The sequence below is a fragment of the Mytilus galloprovincialis genome, chromosome 9, assembly GCF_965363235.1.
Source record: "Mytilus galloprovincialis chromosome 9, xbMytGall1.hap1.1, whole genome shotgun sequence".
In the NCBI taxonomy this organism is placed as follows: domain Eukaryota; kingdom Metazoa; phylum Mollusca; class Bivalvia; order Mytilida; family Mytilidae; genus Mytilus; species Mytilus galloprovincialis.
The window spans coordinates 57,883,609-57,901,330 of NC_134846.1; the positions used below are offsets into that span (position 1 = coordinate 57,883,609).

A 17,722-nucleotide genomic window follows, 5' to 3' on the forward strand; every position below is an offset into this window, starting at 1 on the left:
ACTTTAAAACTTATGAGGTTTGACGTGATACTTGGCAAAATTATTTACCACCTTTAAAAAGTTTGTTGATCACATGTATTGATGTAAGAAACTTTACAACAATGATCCTTGGCAAGAAGTTATTTGAAATAATACACCCTTGCTTGACCTTCTGTGATGGCTCCCATTAAAGCTCTCCAGCTTTCTGTAAAAGTATTCCATCCAAGGTTTAGTATTCATTTCTTTATCAATCATTTCTATTTATTAGAATATGTTTTATTATCGCTATTTTTACTTACATATAACTTGGCAAAATTATTTACCACCACTGAAAAGTTTGTTGATTACATATAAGGAACTTAACCAGGCCTAGGTGAACATGGGCAAGAATTTATTTGAAATAATACACCCTTGCTTTGCCATCCGTTATGACTCCAGCTTTCTCTAAATGTGTTCCTTCCAATGTTTGGTATTAATTTCTTTATTAATCATTTCTATTTATTAGAATATGTTTTATTATCGCTATTTTTACGAAATTTTCCTTTGATCTTGCTGACTGATAATTTCCTGTCTCAGTGAAGTCTAGTGATATGAAAAATTGTCGCTAGAAACTAAGGGGGCACATGGCTTTGTCAATGAAAATGACATGAAATTTGACAACATTGTCAATGGTCAAATAGCGATAAACAGATTATTACATGATATAATTGACATGTTAAATTAACTATTAATCTTCTTTATTTTTCTTTATCACATGATATAAATTCATAAAACTGACTAACAAAATCCTATTTTTCAGGGCTCCACCAGCTGTCTTTGTAATACCATTTTAGAAGTCATCAACAGTATATATCATCAAGACAATGCTAACTACTTCATATTAGAGCCACAACATACCATGTCACAGTTTGTAGAAAAAATCTATCTGAAACCACAAGATGTTCAGGTACGTAAAAGGAAGGCTTGCTATTAATAATTTACATATTTCACTAAGCTTCACAGAATTCAATCAAAAGACTTAGATATTTGATCTGGAAAACTGCAATAATTCATCTGACTGACAAAAATTTAATGGAAAACATATTATCTGTAAAATATTGAAAATTCTGTTTTTCCTGAATTTATAAAAAATTGGTTTTTCCTGAAGTTATACTGAAACACTTGTTTACTCCCCTACACATTTATAAATTATAAAATTCTTTTGTTACAGGAAAAGTTTTTTGAGCTCCTGGAGTTCATTGTCTATGATTTGAATTTTGTACCCTGTAAAGAACTCATTAGTATCAGCTTACTCATCAAATCAGATCAGTAAGTATTCACATAGTTATGTATACTCATCAAATTAGGTCAATAAGTTTCCACATAGTTCAGTATACTCACCATATTAGATCTGTAAGTTTTCACATAGTTCAGTTTACTCACCAAATCAGATCAGTAAGTATTCGCATAGTTCAGTATACTCGTCTTATCATATCAGTAAATTTTCACATAGTTCAGTATACTCACCAAATCAGATCAGCAGTTTTCACATAGTTCACTATACTCACCAAATCAGATCAGTAAGTATTCACATAGTTCGGTATAATCACCAAATCAGTCAGTAAATTTGCACATAGTAAGTATACTCATCAATTCAGATCAGTTAGTTTTCACATAGGGCAGTATACTCACCAAATCAGATCAGTAAGTTTTCACATAGTTCAGTATACTCACCAAATTAGATCAGTAAGTTTTCACATAGTTCAGTATTCTGACCAAATCAGATCAGCAAGTTTCATAAGTTCCATTACTCTTTTGTTTATATAGCTTTTTGGTAGTCTGTATAATCACAAAGGACCTCTTGCGTCTCTGTCTCATGAGGTAAAAAAAATACCAAGAAATTTGGTCAAATTACTTTTTTCACAGTGTATCCAACTCTTGGGGTCACATTTTTTTAATGAAAAAATTATATAAATGAATGGATATATAAAATATATATTCATGTACATATAAGGCACAGCTCATAAAACAATTAAGTGATTTTTGTCGAGCCTGCAACTTTTGTTGCAGAAAGCTCGACATAGGGATAGTGACCCGGTGGCTGCTGCTCCGGCGGCAGCGTTAGCTAACTTGATATAGCTTTATATTTAGGACTATCAACATAATATCAATGATTAGTAAAGAAGGCAAGACATTTCAGCGTGTGCACTCTTGTTGTTTTCAGTTCCACACAGTGCAATATACTTTGTATGAAGAGTCTACTCAAGATTTTACAAACCCACACAATCTATAAAGATGTTTTCCGAGACGTTGGAATGTTAGAGGTGATGATCACATGTTTACATAGATATGCTGCTCTGTTGAAAACTCCAGATAATGATACAGGTAAATGTTTACTAGAAATTTCATTTATAATAATTTATGCTTACTAAAATTAACATTTGTACCAGATAAAATTACAGGATATTATTTTAAACTGATGTTGATATAAGTATATCTTGGATTGCTGAGCATTTATTACTCGATTTAATTCACTTGACTGGGCGGACTAACCGGTTGGCTCATAATAAACCAGTCCATCTATTGATAGGTGTTTTAGGACAAACTCATCAATGAAATGTACAGTCATTCTTTTGTTAATTCCTTTGATGATACTGATGGGTTATTAGAAATCAGTAATAATCATAACGGCAATCATCCTTATCACACACATCTTCAAATAGACTGTCCTTATGCAAATTAAAACATAAGCTCCGCCCGATCAGTTGAAATAACATTGATAATACAGATGGTGAAAATCACCTTTTTGATCAATGATTTAAAAGAAAGAAACTTGTGAAAAGCATTAATACAAAAACTGAAATTTCTATATTTTGATTCACTTACATATAGATGATTTGAAAATCTACGAGTGCATTCTATTTACCAATGTACAAGATTTAAATTTAATTTGTGTAATGATTAAAAACAACTATTTGATGAACAGAATAAATAAAGGCAAAATTTTATATCTTTACAAATAATCCTTTGGAATTTATCTTATAATCAGAATTAACTATATTGCTTTTTAATATATGGAACATTATAGACTAGAAGCCGTTATATTCAAGAGAATATGGATTAGAAAAATTAAATTATGTGAAATAATCAACACATATTATGTATAAAAATAAACATTTGATTAATATACAACTTTTTTAAAACTGACATTATTTGTTTTAAATTGTAGTAGAATCAGAACCAATAGATGCTGACCAACAAGAATTAGGATCTCTGGTCATGGAATGTCTGACAGCTCTTCTTAGTGGAAATAGTAAAAATGCTGGTGAGTAGTGGCTAAACATTTATTTGAAGGTTTTTTATGAAAAAAATTACAAGCTTTAGTTAAACTTTTTACCTTCAAAACACAGAACAAATGAAAGCTTTGAATTTTGATTACTTTGTGTAGGGCCAATCAATTTCTTTTAATCTTCTAAGTCGTAGCGTGTTACCCCGACAAGCTCTTTTAGACATTGCAGTGGCTAATGTTATAGTTCTATTTATAGTTTGAAATCAAACTTTTAAAAATAACAGAAACTCATGATATGCATGCCATGCATGTTTCAAAAAAAGGCAACAGTCGCCTGTATTTATAACTCTATTGATAATTTGAAAAAAAGGAGATGTGGAATGATTGCCAATGAGACAACTATCCACCAGAGTTCAAATAAAGTGTTTGTTAGCAGCCATTCCTGTTTGTGTTAAATAAAACAAGCTCTGTTTTCTGATATTCATATTCTTTTCTTTCAAAGTTTTATCTCTGGTGCAGAATATGATATTTTTTTGTCTATTTTCGAAGTTTACTTATTTTATTTGAACTTTAATTGTATTTCAGATGTTTTTAGAGAGTGTGGAGGTGCTCGCTGCGCTCATACCATGATTCCACATAAACAGTGTCGTCATCAGACGTTAAATATTGTACAACAACTAGTGCTGTCTCCTGGTGGTGATGATGACATGGGTACATTACTTGGTCTGATGCATTCTTCACCAGTGCTGTCACTTCAACTGAAAACACATATTTTAAAGGTAACTTTTTGAAAAAGATATCCAACAACAAATGGAAGAAAAGCAAGGAAACTAGAAGATTTTATTGGAACAAGATTTTCTTTAAAAAAAACCTACTCATCTAAAGCAAAGAAATATATTCATGCTTTCTGTATTTATTTTCCACTTATTATCAGCAAAAAGGCACTCATATTGATGTATATATTCTTGTAATTTCTTTAGCTGAAACACTGAACTATATTTGGATATTTTTACAAATCTGCTAATACAGATAGAATACACAATGAGCCAGCGACTCTTTTCACAAAAATCTTATGATATAAATTGATTTTAAGTTTTATTGAAATGTGTATGATGTAAAAGTATTACTGAAAATATCCCCTGGTCTTTTCTTTTTCAGTTAACAGATATTTTTAAACCAACAGATCTTAGATTTCAATGTATAGCAGTAATCTTAATACTTTAAAAAGTTATCATACACATGTGTGGTTTTATATTATAGCACTTTTATGTTGTTCACAGAAATGATCATATTTAAACATCTTGGATGAGATATTGCCATCTATGTTCCTGTTATTGAGAGCTTAATGAGAAGTAGCAACATATTTTGCATAACTCTTACTTTCCAAGCTATGAGTGGTTAATTTGGTTAGAAATAGCTATTTTACATGTTAGGGAGAAAAAAATGTCTCTCTCAAGAAAGATACTATGTTTGCAATACACCTTAAATCGTTTTTGTCCTCCATTACTGGACAACACAAGGTTTCTGGTAAAATTTAAATCAAAATAGAAATTTCTGACGCCACAAAGGAAAAGTGATTGTTGAAGGATGTCAAATTTTTAAAGGGTCGTAGATTCTCAGGTCAAGTGTTGCAGATTCCAAAATAGCAATATGGTCCACTACCGACATAAATATATCAAAATGATACATCTCAAAATTTGAATTAAAACAGTACCGGTAATTCTATTGTAATTGCATTACCTATAAACATGTTTTTGTAGGCACTGTTGAATGTACTGAGAGAAAGCCACAGATCCAGAACAGTATTCCGTAGAGTAGGAGGCTTTGTGTATGTTATGTCTGTCTTAGTGTCTATGGAAGGTTGCTTATGTGATCCACCTAAAGTTCCCTGGGATCAAGGTAAATCTCAGTTACAGATAAACTTTATTTCTCATTAAGATATATCATAAATATGGATATTTTCATGGATTGCTATTTTCCCAGATGTATTTTTGCATTTGACAATTGGATTGCCTACAAGGATCTAGCAATACCCCATTCTGCTTACTGTTCTGGTAATTATTTCATCAGCCATTGAAATCTCAGCCATTCAAATTAATTTGTAGCTGTTTATCTGTTTGACATAACCAGAGAATCCTGAGATGATAAACAGTGTGGACACAGAATTTATATTTTAATCAGATTGAACCTTCACACCAATATTATTGATTTGTTATATTAATGATATTTCCATGCCTGATACATAATTGCAGAAAAAAAGAAAAAGACAATATCTATGGCTTATCTTCCATCTTTTACAGTATTAAAGCCTCGTTCAGACCTTACCGGATAGCACGAACGGACACCTAACGGATGAAAATAAAAGTTGTCCATTGACAAAATTGTTATTTGTTGGGAGTCCGTTGATGTACTGACCAGGCATGGGGTAATCGTAATCAGTAATCGTAATCACCTGTAATTGATTACATTTTGCAGTGTAATCATATGTAATCAGTAATCATGCCATTTCTGATTACAAGTAATCATAATGTAATCGATTACATTGTACGTTCGACATCTGTTACTTTAAAATGTAATCGATTAAATTATAATTAATTTGCTAACGGTTGTCAACAGAACGGATGTCGAACGTACATCCAACGGACAAGTACCGCATAAAACAGACGGACACCTAACGGAAGCGTAGCGGATAAAACGGATGAACAAGATATCTGGAAAAATCAAAGGCGACAATAATAATACATGTTAATCGCATAAATATTCAAAATGTCTCTTTGTAACTGGTTTTGGTTTGTTCTTCAAAATTCCGCCCAAGGGCAGTGTCTGGCCTGAATAAGAACTGCTTGATTGTGAAGACGTGCCTATACTCTAAGATCGATTATGAATAATAAGAATTCATGAACCTTAAAGAATCTGACATACCAATAATTGGCATTTCTGACGCGAAATTTTTAATTGGCATTTATTTGTTTCAGATCCGTTCATCATCCGTTTTATCCGTTTTACGTCCGGTAGAAGTCCGTTTCTCATCCGTTCAACATCTGTTTTATCTGTTAAACGTCCGGTAGAAGTCCGTTGATGAATTTATCTTCCAGACCTCCAACGGATGTATAACGGACACCTAACGGATACAAAACGGAAACGAAACGGACGAGTACCGTACAAAACAGACATCCAACAGATGTTCAACGGACATTTTTTCCATCGGACGTCCATTCAAAGTTTTGAACATGCTCAAAATTTTCCACCGGACATAACCGACATTGACGGATAAGACGTACACTTAAAGGACATGCAACAGATATGGACGGACGTCTAACGGACATGAACGGATTGAAAAAAAGTTATCCGTTAGGCGTCTGTTCGAGCTATCCGGTAAGGTGTGACTGAGGCTTTATATGGAAAATTAAAATAACTAATATGTTTTCAAAATCATTAGCTTTTGTAAGTGATAACAAATTGATTTTAATGTTGATCAACATATTCAACCTATTTACATATGCAATTGAAGCAGAGATTACTGCAAATGTATAGCTGTTAGTTTTGACCATTTATTATTTAATTACTAAAAAATAAAAAAACAATAACACTTTACAAATGTTATGTGTCCAACCAATAGAAACTGTGTTCCTTGGTTGATTAATTGCTTAATTTTTATTGTGGGGGGAGTATGTTTTTTTTTTCTTTTAGATATTAGAGTTTCAATAGTCTGCATATGGATAATTCCTTTCTGTTTAGAATAATTTTTGTGAAATTGAATTCAATTATTGGATTACTGAATTTTTCAGTAAGAAGAGTAGATGTATTAAGTATGCTGAAGACAGTTTTCAGTACTATTACTGTAGCCATGAGATATGAACCTGCTAATGCCAAATTCTTTGAGACCGAGGTATGTAATGCTTACTGGTTTCTCTGAGGCCTTAATGATAAATGCACAATAAAGATTCTGTCCATCTACCTTATATAACTGCCTACCTATGTAAGATTACACTTTGTTGTCTTGCATTGTCAAAGTTTTCATCTACATTGTCACACTTTTCAAAAAAAATAAATGCAAATTCAAGACCCTCAAAACTTAACAAAATTGATATACTGTGAATTCATTTATTTTCGTGGGTGTCAAGTTTCGTGGATATTTTATTTCGTGGTTTTGCCAATATCTGTATACAAAGCCTATTGGAAATATGTTATTTATTGAACATTTGAATTTGTGGTTCACCTGTACTCACGAAAACCACGAAAATTGGTATCCAACAAATAATAATGAATCCGCAGTATATTGTCTAATCTGCAAGTTTGTTCTGATTTTTTGACTAAATCAAGTCATATCTTAAAACTCCTTATGCATGGTTCTTAAGTGGACAGCATATCTGAATTGAGTCTATCCACCTGCAATCAACAAACATTGAACAAAATCATTTTTTTCAGCTCTTGGAAAACTTTCTATTTCTTTACTCAGTTGTAATTTTAATGATTGAGTACATTATTATGAAAAGTCCCTAATAATAGTATCTGTTTTTATGTAATTAAAAAATATAGAGAAGTCAGGTCCAATAAAACTCTCAAAGGGAATTTATCCATCTTAAAAAACAAAAGCCATGCAATTGGTGAAATTTGAATCAAAATTGTAGACCTACCTAACTGTCTTATAATCATTTCTCAGTCTGACTTGATAATGGAGGTTGCCAGTTAACCAAGATTATCATTAGTGCTGGTTTGACATGTTATACAAATAGTGTTTTTTTTTAATTTGTTTGATTTAACATTAAAATACATGAGATGTATTCTACATTATTAAACAACTTATTTCTAACAGGTTAGATATGATAGTCTGACAGAAGCAGTAAGATTACTGGGTTGTTTCTCCTCCACGATAGATATACAACCATCTGGTGAAGTGACAGAAGCAGAAGAACAAAAACTACTGTTTGAAGATGTATTTGTAAATACCAAAGAAACTAAGTAAGTATTTAACTAATTAATTTCTTATCTTTTATGGATAAGGATATTTTAGGATAAACATAAGGGATGTTTTAGGATAAACATTTACTTTTTTTTATAATTATCTGTCTGAAATGTTTTTAATAATCAATAAGCTTTTAATCTTCATTGTTACATCATTGAGCTTCAACTTGTTTTTCTGACCTCATGTATTGATTTTTTTTCAAGTAGAAAAATCAATGATCCGATTTAGTTGCTTTAAAAATTTTCAAAAAGAATCTAAGTGGTTCAAGGATTGCAGTTATATGGTAAAATATTTTTATGTGAAAGACCAGATTATGTTGTAAAAAGACTGATACAAACATTTGTCTGTAGTATAGAGGTTCACATATTTCCAGGTGTCAGTGGAAATATACAAAAATTGTATTGGTAAATGTTAGTGTATGATAAGAATACTCTATATACATTTTCTTAATATTTTACAGGGACTACAATGGCATTCCCATGACCCTGTTATCTGCTTGTGTAATGTTAAAGTACTTGTACAACATGGCTCAGGATATCTTTGATAAGTAAGTGTGTTTTAAGTCTGTGTATAATTAGGAATAGTCTGATGTATAGATAATAGGAATACCTTAAAGTAAATAGAAGAGAAGTGTTTTACCTTGTAAATTCATAATCATTGTGCATTGAAAAGGCCAATAAAAAAAATTACAGATTCATTTATTTTCCAGGATACCAATTTTCGTGGATTAAAAAAAATTTTCGTGGGTCTTCTAAAGTATGCATACAAGCCTATGAAAAATTCAGTGTTCACCTGTACCCACAAAATCCACGCAAAATTGGTATCCAACTGAATAATAATGAATCCACAGTATCATAAATATTTTTCATTGTTTTTTTTTCTCAAAAATTAGAATATCTTTGTTTGAGATGATAGAAAACAACTATCTACATTTTAGATCAACATCTAGCCAAGCAAAGACAGATTCCCCCTCATTAAAGAGATTTACAATGATTTATAATAAAGATAGTAGTGGCTCTCCTCAGTCCTCACCCAAACAGAAGCGGGCCAGTACAGGAAGTATACATGAAGCATCACATGTTAGTGCAGATCAAATTATTGTACATCCTGGTGCTGTCTTGTCTTTGTTCCACCTACTACCAGCCATAGAACATGATGATGACAAAAAGGTTGGTACTTAAAACCTTGATAGATATAGCCATTTTTCCATATTGTTTGTTATTAAATTAAATCTACACACAACATATGCAAAACTGCCTCTGTGAATCATGGAAATCTTGGAAGTTATGGGTTATGGTGTACAGCCAGAGACTTGATTCTTAAACAATTTTATCATGTAGCATAATATCGCATCTTGTTCAAATTTTATATGTAACCTCATAGTCATACATGCGTCAGGACATGATATTTCATTTCATTTGATATCTTTAAAATATCCTAGTTGACATAAATGTGAATCAAGACCTTGCTATCTAATTATTATTTTCATTGTAGCCTGCCCTAGCCCTCCAAATTAACACAGCTGAACTACTGAAGAGTCTGTTGCACACAGAGAGGAACCAACAGATTATGTGTGAATATGGATATCCTCATGAACTATTAAGTCATGGATATATAGCATTAGCTGATGAGACACACCCACTCCATCCCTCACTCAGATCTATGTTTGAAAGACTGGCATCCCAATCTCTGACACCTAGAGACTTGAGGTATATATATATTTATGAACAGATATAAAATTGAAAAAGAACAAAGTGTTAAGACTGTAAAATGTAAAACTTGTTAAAACCTATAAATTATGAAATATATTGAAAATATATCAACATAACAATTATATTTTTCTTAAAAGACTCATTGGCACTTATCTGATTTTTCAGAGACTTCTTACGATTGGGATCACCTTTGAATTGTCGACCTATGGATAATGACTATGATATAGGTTCTAACAATTGGAGTTGTAACTGGCCAGTCAGTAGGGCCTCTAGTGTGGAGGAGAGGAAAACACCTGTTGAGGTAGAAAGAAAACTGAAAACTGCTGGTGAGGCTGTTCCATTGACCAGAGTCAAATGCTTAGTTTCCATGACAACACCTAAGGATGCAAGAATGCATGGATCAGCAGTGACACCATCGTTTGTAGAGTTTGATATGACAGCGGAGGGATTTGGATGTCTATATTTACCCAGTATTGCCCCCCAGGGACCTCCAACCCCATCAGTAGTCAGTGGTGTAGTTGGAGGTAATGATCCTGTGGTTATAGGAGGAATTGGAACAGGTATTGTTTTCTCTCTAAAATAACAAAAATAGGATCAGAATACACATCAGTGGCAAACATCTTACTTAAATTAGAAAAAACTCTTTTTAAAAAACCTTCCTTCCTACACTTAAAATACCTGTAGTTAAGTCTTGTTTTCCATATGTATATGCTGTTAGGTTGTTATTTTTCTGTATTCATAGCTCAAATTCTTACATTTCAAAATATTAACCTGATCAGTTCATATACTGTGGATTCATTTATTTTTGTGGGTATCAATTTTCGTGGATAGAGAAAAAAAGACGTTTCGTGGTAAATGTAAATTCTTGGATTGCTGAGAAATGAAAAATTCCGATACGTAAATATTTCTGTTTGATTTAGTATGTCATATAACCTCCTTGATTTGGTCAATAATACAACAGAAATGAAGGGATTCATTGAGAAAGTCACGTTAAATTGTCAAAATCCTCGCTTGATCATTATAGGTTAAAGTGTTCATTGAAAACTTCGATTATAATCGTGAACAGAGACAACTAATTATTTGTTTGTTTTACAATTTATTTTTTTTTTTCAGAATTTTATGAGGCATTCATAACTCTATGATTGATATATGCAAGCTTATTTCCCTTAATCACGGTATAAAAAACAAACGTATAAGTAAAATGTGGGAAAAATAAATGTTCATGACATAAATAATATTACCTACGGGCAATATCCCCGTACTTAATCCTATTTATTTTTAATCACCAGTATTCCAAACAATGACACAGTAATTAACAACTTGTAGTTTTTCCATGAACAGTTTTAATTAATTTTCAATGTAAATTGTCACTGATATTTTTGTTATTATTTTTTATAAATAAATCAATAAAAACACTTGTTGTTTTGCAATGTTTATCGCTAATCAACACTTTACGAGAACTGCATAACATAACCAGAAATAAACATCCAACTCCAAACAAATTTTTCAGGGTTTATTCTTCATGGAATTCTTAAATTCGTGGTTTAATGTGACCCACGAAAACCATGATAATTGGTATACCACGAATAAAAATGAATCCACAGTTTGTAAATTCAGAATTATTGCTAGGTTTTTAGCTCACCTGACCTGAAAGGTCAAGTGAGCTTTTCTCATCACTTGGCCTCCGTCGTCCGTAAACTTTTACAAAAATCTTCTCCTCTGAAACTATTGGGCCAAATTTAACCAAACTTGGCCACAATCATCCTTGGGGTATCTAGTTTAAAAAATGTGTCCGATGACCTGGCCATCAAACCAAGATGGCTGCCATGGCTAAAAATAGAACACAGGGGTAAAATGCAGTTTTTATACGAAATATTGAAAATTTTTTGGTCGTATATTGGTATGATGTTGGCGTCGTCGTCGTCGTCTGCTCGTCGTCGTCGTCGTCCTCCTCGTCGTCCGAATACTTTTAGTTTTCGCACTCCAACTTTAGTAAAAGTGAATAGAAATCTATGAAATTTTAACACAAGGTTTATGACCACAAAAGGAAGGTTGGGATTGATTTTGGGAGTTTTGGTCCCAACATTTTTGGAATTAGGGGCCAAAAAGGGCCCAAATAAGCATTTTCTTGGTTTTCGCACTATTACTTTAGTTTAAGTGAATAGAAATCTATGAAATTTTGACACAAGGTTTATGACCACAAAAGGAAGGTTGGGATTGATTTTGGGAGTTTTGGTTCCAACAGTTTAGGAATTAGTGGCCATAAAGGGGCCCAAATAAGCATTATTCTTGGTTTTCGCACCATAACTTTAGTATAAGTAAATAGAAATCTATGAAATTTAAACACAAGGTTTATGACCATAAAAAGAAGGTTGGGTTTGATTTTGGGAGTTTTGGTCCCAACAGTTTAGGAATAAGGGGCCCAAAGGGTCCAAAATTGAACTTTGTTTGATTTCATCAATAATTGAATAATTGGGGTTCTTTGATATGCCGAATCTAACTGTGTATGCAGATTCTTAATTTTTGGTCCAGTTTTCAAATTGGTCTACATTAAGGTCCAAAGGGTCCAAAATTAAACTTAGTTTGATTTTAACAAAAATTGAATCCTTAGGGTTCTTTGATATGCTGAATCTAAAAATGTACTTAGATTTTTGATTATTGGCCCAGTTTCCAAGTTGGTCCAATTCAGGGTCCAAAATTAAACTGTTTGATTTCATCAAAAATTGAATAATTGGGGTTCTTTGATATGCCAAATCTAACTGTGTATGTAGATTCTTAATTTTTGGTCCTGTTTTCAAATTGGTCTACGTAGTCCAAAGGGTCCAAAATTAAACTAAGTTTGATTTTAACAAAAATTGAATTCTTGGGCTTTTTTTATATGCTGAATCTAAACAAGTACTTAGATTTTTGATTATGGGCCCAGTTTTCAAGTTGATTCAAATCAGGATCCAAAATTATTATATTAAGTATTGTGCAATAGCAAGAAATTTTCAATTGCACAGTATTCAGCAATAGCAAGAAATCTTCAATTGCACAGTATTGTGCAATAGCAAGAAATCTTCAATTGCACAGTATTGTGTAATAGCAAATATTTTCAATTGCACAGTATTGCACAATAGCAAGAAATATCTAATTGCACAATATTGTGCAATAGCAAGAAATTTTCAATTGGAGTTATCTTTCTTTGTTCAGAATAGTAGTTGAATCAACTTAAATCATTGTTTTATACAATATACAATGTATATTCACTTTTACTACCAACTGATAAATTAAAACAATCTTTACCATTCAGTGATAACAAGCACTTTATTTTACATTTTAATATTTTATGATGTATTTAAATGAGTAGTTATTGTTGCAAACTCCATTAGAAATTTGAATTGAGATCAGTTTTGGAAAAAGGGAAAGGAGGATGTGAAAAAAAATTGGAGGGGGGGAGGGGGGGAGGTAAACTTGTCTCATTTCAAATTTCATAAAAAAAAAGAAAATTTCTTCAAACATTTTTTTGAGAGGATTAATATTCAACTGCATAGTGAATTGCTCAAAGGCAAAAAAAATATTTTAAGTTCATTAGACCACATTCATTCTGTGTCAGAAACCTATGCTGTGTCAACTATTAAATCACAATCCAAATTTAGAGCTGAATCCAGCTTGAATGTTGTGTCCATACTTGCCCCAACCGTTCAGGGTTCAACCTCTGCGGTCGTATAAAGCTGCGCCCTGCAGAGCATCTGGTTGGCTTATAACTCAAAAACCAAAGCATTTAGAGCAAATCTAACATGGGGTAAAATTGTTTATCAGGTCAAGATCTATCTGCCCTGAAATTTTCAGATGAATCGGACAACCCGTTGTTGGGTTGCTGCCCCTGAATTGGTAATTGTAAGGAAATTTTGCTGTTTTTGGTTATTATCTTGAATATTATTATAGATAGAGATAAACTGTAAACAGCAATAATGTTCAGCAAAGTACGATTTACAAATAAGTCAAAATGACTGAAATGATCAGTTTACCCCTTTAGGAGTTATTGCCCTTTATAGTCAATTTTTAACCATTTTTATACGACCCCAAAAAATTTTGGGTTCGTATAATGGTATGATGTCGTTGTCTGCGTCGTCTGCGTCGTCGTCGTCCGAAGACACTTTGGTTTCCGGATAATAACTTTAGTTTAAGTGAATAGATCTTAATGAAATTTTTTCAGAAGGTTCAATACCACAAAAGGAAGGTTGGGATTTATTTTGGGGATGATGGTCCGAACCGTTTAGGAATTAGGGGCCCGAAAGGGGCCAAAACAAGCATTTTTCTAGTTTCTGGATAATAACTGGTTTACCAGTATTTCAATTGCTCAAAAGTATACTGCAATGTTTAAAATCACAAGTAGAAGGTTTGGATTCATTTAAGGGGTTATGGGGCCGAAGTTTAGGAATTAAGGGCCAAAAAGGGGCCAAAACAAGCATTTTTCCATGTGTGTAATTGCATGGAGCTCTCTGAAATTGTACCACAATGTACCATATAACAAAGCATATAATAAAACAATCATTACAAGGGTATCTATTTTAAAAAAGTGTCTAATGACCCTGCCTGCCTGCCAAGATGGCCGACATCAGTAAATACAGTAACAGGTGAGCGACACAGGCTCTTGAGAGCCTCTAGTTATTAATGCTTATAATGCAAATGATTGAGTATTGCAACAATAATAACTCACATTATATCTGATAGATAGATATGTATGCAGCTTTTCCTGAAAAAAAAACCCAATAATTAATCTTGCATTCTTGTCCATTCTTAAAAGATTGCAATTTTTAATGCACACAATAATTTTTAAATTTATGGTATATTATAAACTGTAAATGATTGTCATATGAATTCCAATAGTAATTTAACAAATTATAAAAAATATTTTTCTTACATTGTACTAAATTTTAAAGAAATTATAAATTTGTTTGTGATAATTTGAAGACAAGGTTTTTAAATGCAAGACGGTTTGTCCATCTTGACATGTTATATTTGATATGTTTTCTCTTTGTAGGAGAAAGAGTATTTCCACCCCAGGCAGGGATGACATTTTCCACATGGTTTTGTGTGGATAAGTTCAGTAGTAGGTCTGATCCACATCCAGTCAGACTGCTTACACTAGTTAGGAATTTACAGGGTAGAGAAGAAAATTTGATATGTCTTAGTGTTATATTGACATCTAAGGAAAGGGCATTGATAGTGTCAACTGAGGAACATTTGTTACCTAATACTGGTAAGATATGTGGAATATATCTTGATACTGGTAGCTAAAGGGGGCTCGTGGGTATAAATCAATTTTTATACCCCTACTTTGAAAAAAAGGGGGTATACTGTTTTACCTCTGTCTGTCCTTCCGTCAGTCCGTCCGTCCCATGAATATTTTTCATCACATTTTTCTCAGGAACTACACTACAAGGATTTCTGAAATTTGGTTTCAGGCTTGATATAAGTCAGCTATACCGTGTGATGCTTTTTCAGATTCATCACTCGACAACTTCCTGTTTACCGAACACTTGTATCATTTTACACCTGATAGCCAAGTTGAAAATTTTCGTCATATTTTTCTCAGGAACTACAATACAAGGATTTCTGAAATTTGGTTTCAGGGTTTATATATGTCAGCTATACTGTGTGGTGCATTTTCAGATTCATTACTCAACGACTTCCTGTTTACCGACCACTTGTATCATTTTACACATGGTAACCTAGTTGAAAATTTTCGTCACATTTTGCTCAGGAACTACAATACAAGGATTTTTGAAGTTGGTTTCAGGGTTTATACAAGTCAGCAATACAGTGTGATGTGTTTTCAGATTCATCCCTTAACAACTTTCTGTTTACCCAACACTTACGTATTTTACACGACCGCAAAAATTGAAAATTTTTTGGTCGTATATTGGTATCACGTTGGCGTTGTCGTCGTTGTCTGAAGACATTTGGTTTTTTGCACTATAACTTTAGTATTAGTGAATAGAAATCTATAAAATTTCAACACAAGGTTTATGACCACAAAATGAAGGTTGGGATTGGTTTTGGGAGTTTTGGTCCCGACAGTTCAGGAATTAGGGGCCAAAAAGGGCCCAAATAAACATTTTCTTGGTTTTTGCTCTATAACTTTAGTCTAAGTAAATAGAAATCTATGAAATTTTGACACAAGGTTTATGACTATAAAAGGAAGGTTGGGATTGATCTTGGAAGTTTTGGTCCCAACAGTTTAGGAATAAGGGGCCTAAAGGGTCCAAAATTGAACTTTGTTTGATTTCATCAAAAATTGAATAATTGGGGTTCTTTGATATGCCAAATCTAACTGTGTATGTAGATTCTTAATTTTTGGTCCAGTTTTCAAATTGGTCTACATTAAGGAAGCTGGCTTGTCGTGTTTTAGATTTTTTGTCAGATTTGCGGAATCCTCTGGTGTTATCCATTTGAATACCTTGAAAATAATTGCCCGGTGACCCCAATTTTTCTTTTTGTAAATCTTTTACATGTATAATGATAAGCCATCTGTAAAAGTCTTATAAATTTTAGTTACTTTTTAACAGTTTTTGAGAACTTCAACTTGTCAATGGTAAAGCTATGAAAATTCAAGAGAGAATATTTTCCCCGCCAAAATTTCAATGGCTAATATCTCGAAAACAAGCATGGTGACCTATAAATTATTTTTGCTCTTTGGATTCCTTTATTAATCCCATATCTATATAAGGCCAAATAAAAAAGTATGTGTGGTTCCAGTTACATCTGAAATAAAGTTAGGGTAGGTAGGTAGGGATTTTTTTTTATTTTATGTTTTTTTTTTACATTGAGGGTATGGGAGCAACATTCTGACTTTAACAGTGCTTAATGAAAAATGACAATAAAATCTTTAGGGTAGGCTATTTTTAAGCCGAAAAAGTAGGGACGGTAGGGTTACTGGAACCACACATATATTTTTATTTGGCCTAAACTACTTTTTATGCAGTTAAGCTGCATTATGCGAGCACCCTAGATTTGTGTTCTACCCAATAAATGCTGAAATACTTGCCATTGTTATTACCTAGCTCGCTACTATGTTATATATAACTAATTGAACACTTTTTCAATACTTTTTATTCTGGATTACAAAAAATATGACCAGAAAAACTTTAAATGATCGTCGATTTATCCAAAAGTTTTGAAGTTACACATAGGAAGTAGTGCTTATTAAGAATCCTTGTGTAGTTCATTATGACTTGTGCTTTTAGCTAAGATGTCAAAGAACAATTGTACGAACTATTTTATCGCCGAAAATCTCTTAAGACAAGTAGTTTAGATTTCCCAAATGGCAAAAGTCGTAGGGATATTGGTTGTCATCAGTACGTAGTACAACTACGTCAGTAGTCTATTATATAATAAGTTCAACTGTTCATGCTGTTGGCGGCAATTTCAAATTAGAAAAAGAAATTTTCGTAGCTTTTCAATTTGGAGGCATGTGTGTAAATTAGCGGTGGTCCGGGGTCCTCAACCTTCCACTTTTGCAAGCGGAATTTCGAATAGGATAGTTGGTTTCTAGCTACGCCCGACGTAGTTACCTTCCACTTGAAAGAATATAAGAAATTACTTTTCACCATGTTCACCAAAGTCTCCAATTAAACGAGCTAAAAACTTATTTTTATCATTATTATTTATGATAGCGATATTCATTTTGTTCAACCGTTAGCTTAATACAGAAAATCGCCGACAAATATTGTATAAATTCGAGTAAAATCGTATCTGATTGACAAAAACAACATTGTAAACACATAAAAATGGCGGCCGCGAAGACAAAAT

The 17,722-nt window shown here is 32.6% G+C and overlaps 1 protein-coding gene across 6 annotated transcripts in view; it reads left to right on the forward strand.

The window, feature by feature from the left end:
- Positions 1–17,722, forward strand: part of LOC143045410 (WD repeat and FYVE domain-containing protein 3-like) — a 114,163-nt gene that overhangs the window by 14,830 nt on the left and 81,611 nt on the right. For 4 of the 6 annotated variants that reach the window (XM_076217890.1, XM_076217896.1, XM_076217892.1 and 1 more), the window contains 13 exons: positions 779–925; positions 1,190–1,287; positions 2,183–2,343; positions 3,188–3,283; positions 3,833–4,026; positions 5,008–5,146; positions 7,036–7,136; positions 8,064–8,209; positions 8,674–8,760; positions 9,151–9,382; positions 9,708–9,922; positions 10,091–10,485; positions 14,952–15,170. In XM_076217890.1, the coding sequence (XP_076074005.1) occupies positions 779–925; positions 1,190–1,287; positions 2,183–2,343; positions 3,188–3,283; positions 3,833–4,026; positions 5,008–5,146; positions 7,036–7,136; positions 8,064–8,209; positions 8,674–8,760; positions 9,151–9,382; positions 9,708–9,922; positions 10,091–10,485; positions 14,952–15,170 (2,230 nt within the window). The remainder of the gene's footprint in view (positions 1–778; positions 926–1,189; positions 1,288–2,182; positions 2,344–3,187; positions 3,284–3,832; positions 4,027–5,007; positions 5,147–7,035; positions 7,137–8,063; positions 8,210–8,673; positions 8,761–9,150; positions 9,383–9,707; positions 9,923–10,090; positions 10,486–14,951; positions 15,171–17,722) is intronic. The other 2 variants (XM_076217891.1, XM_076217895.1) reach the window with 1 other exon arrangement.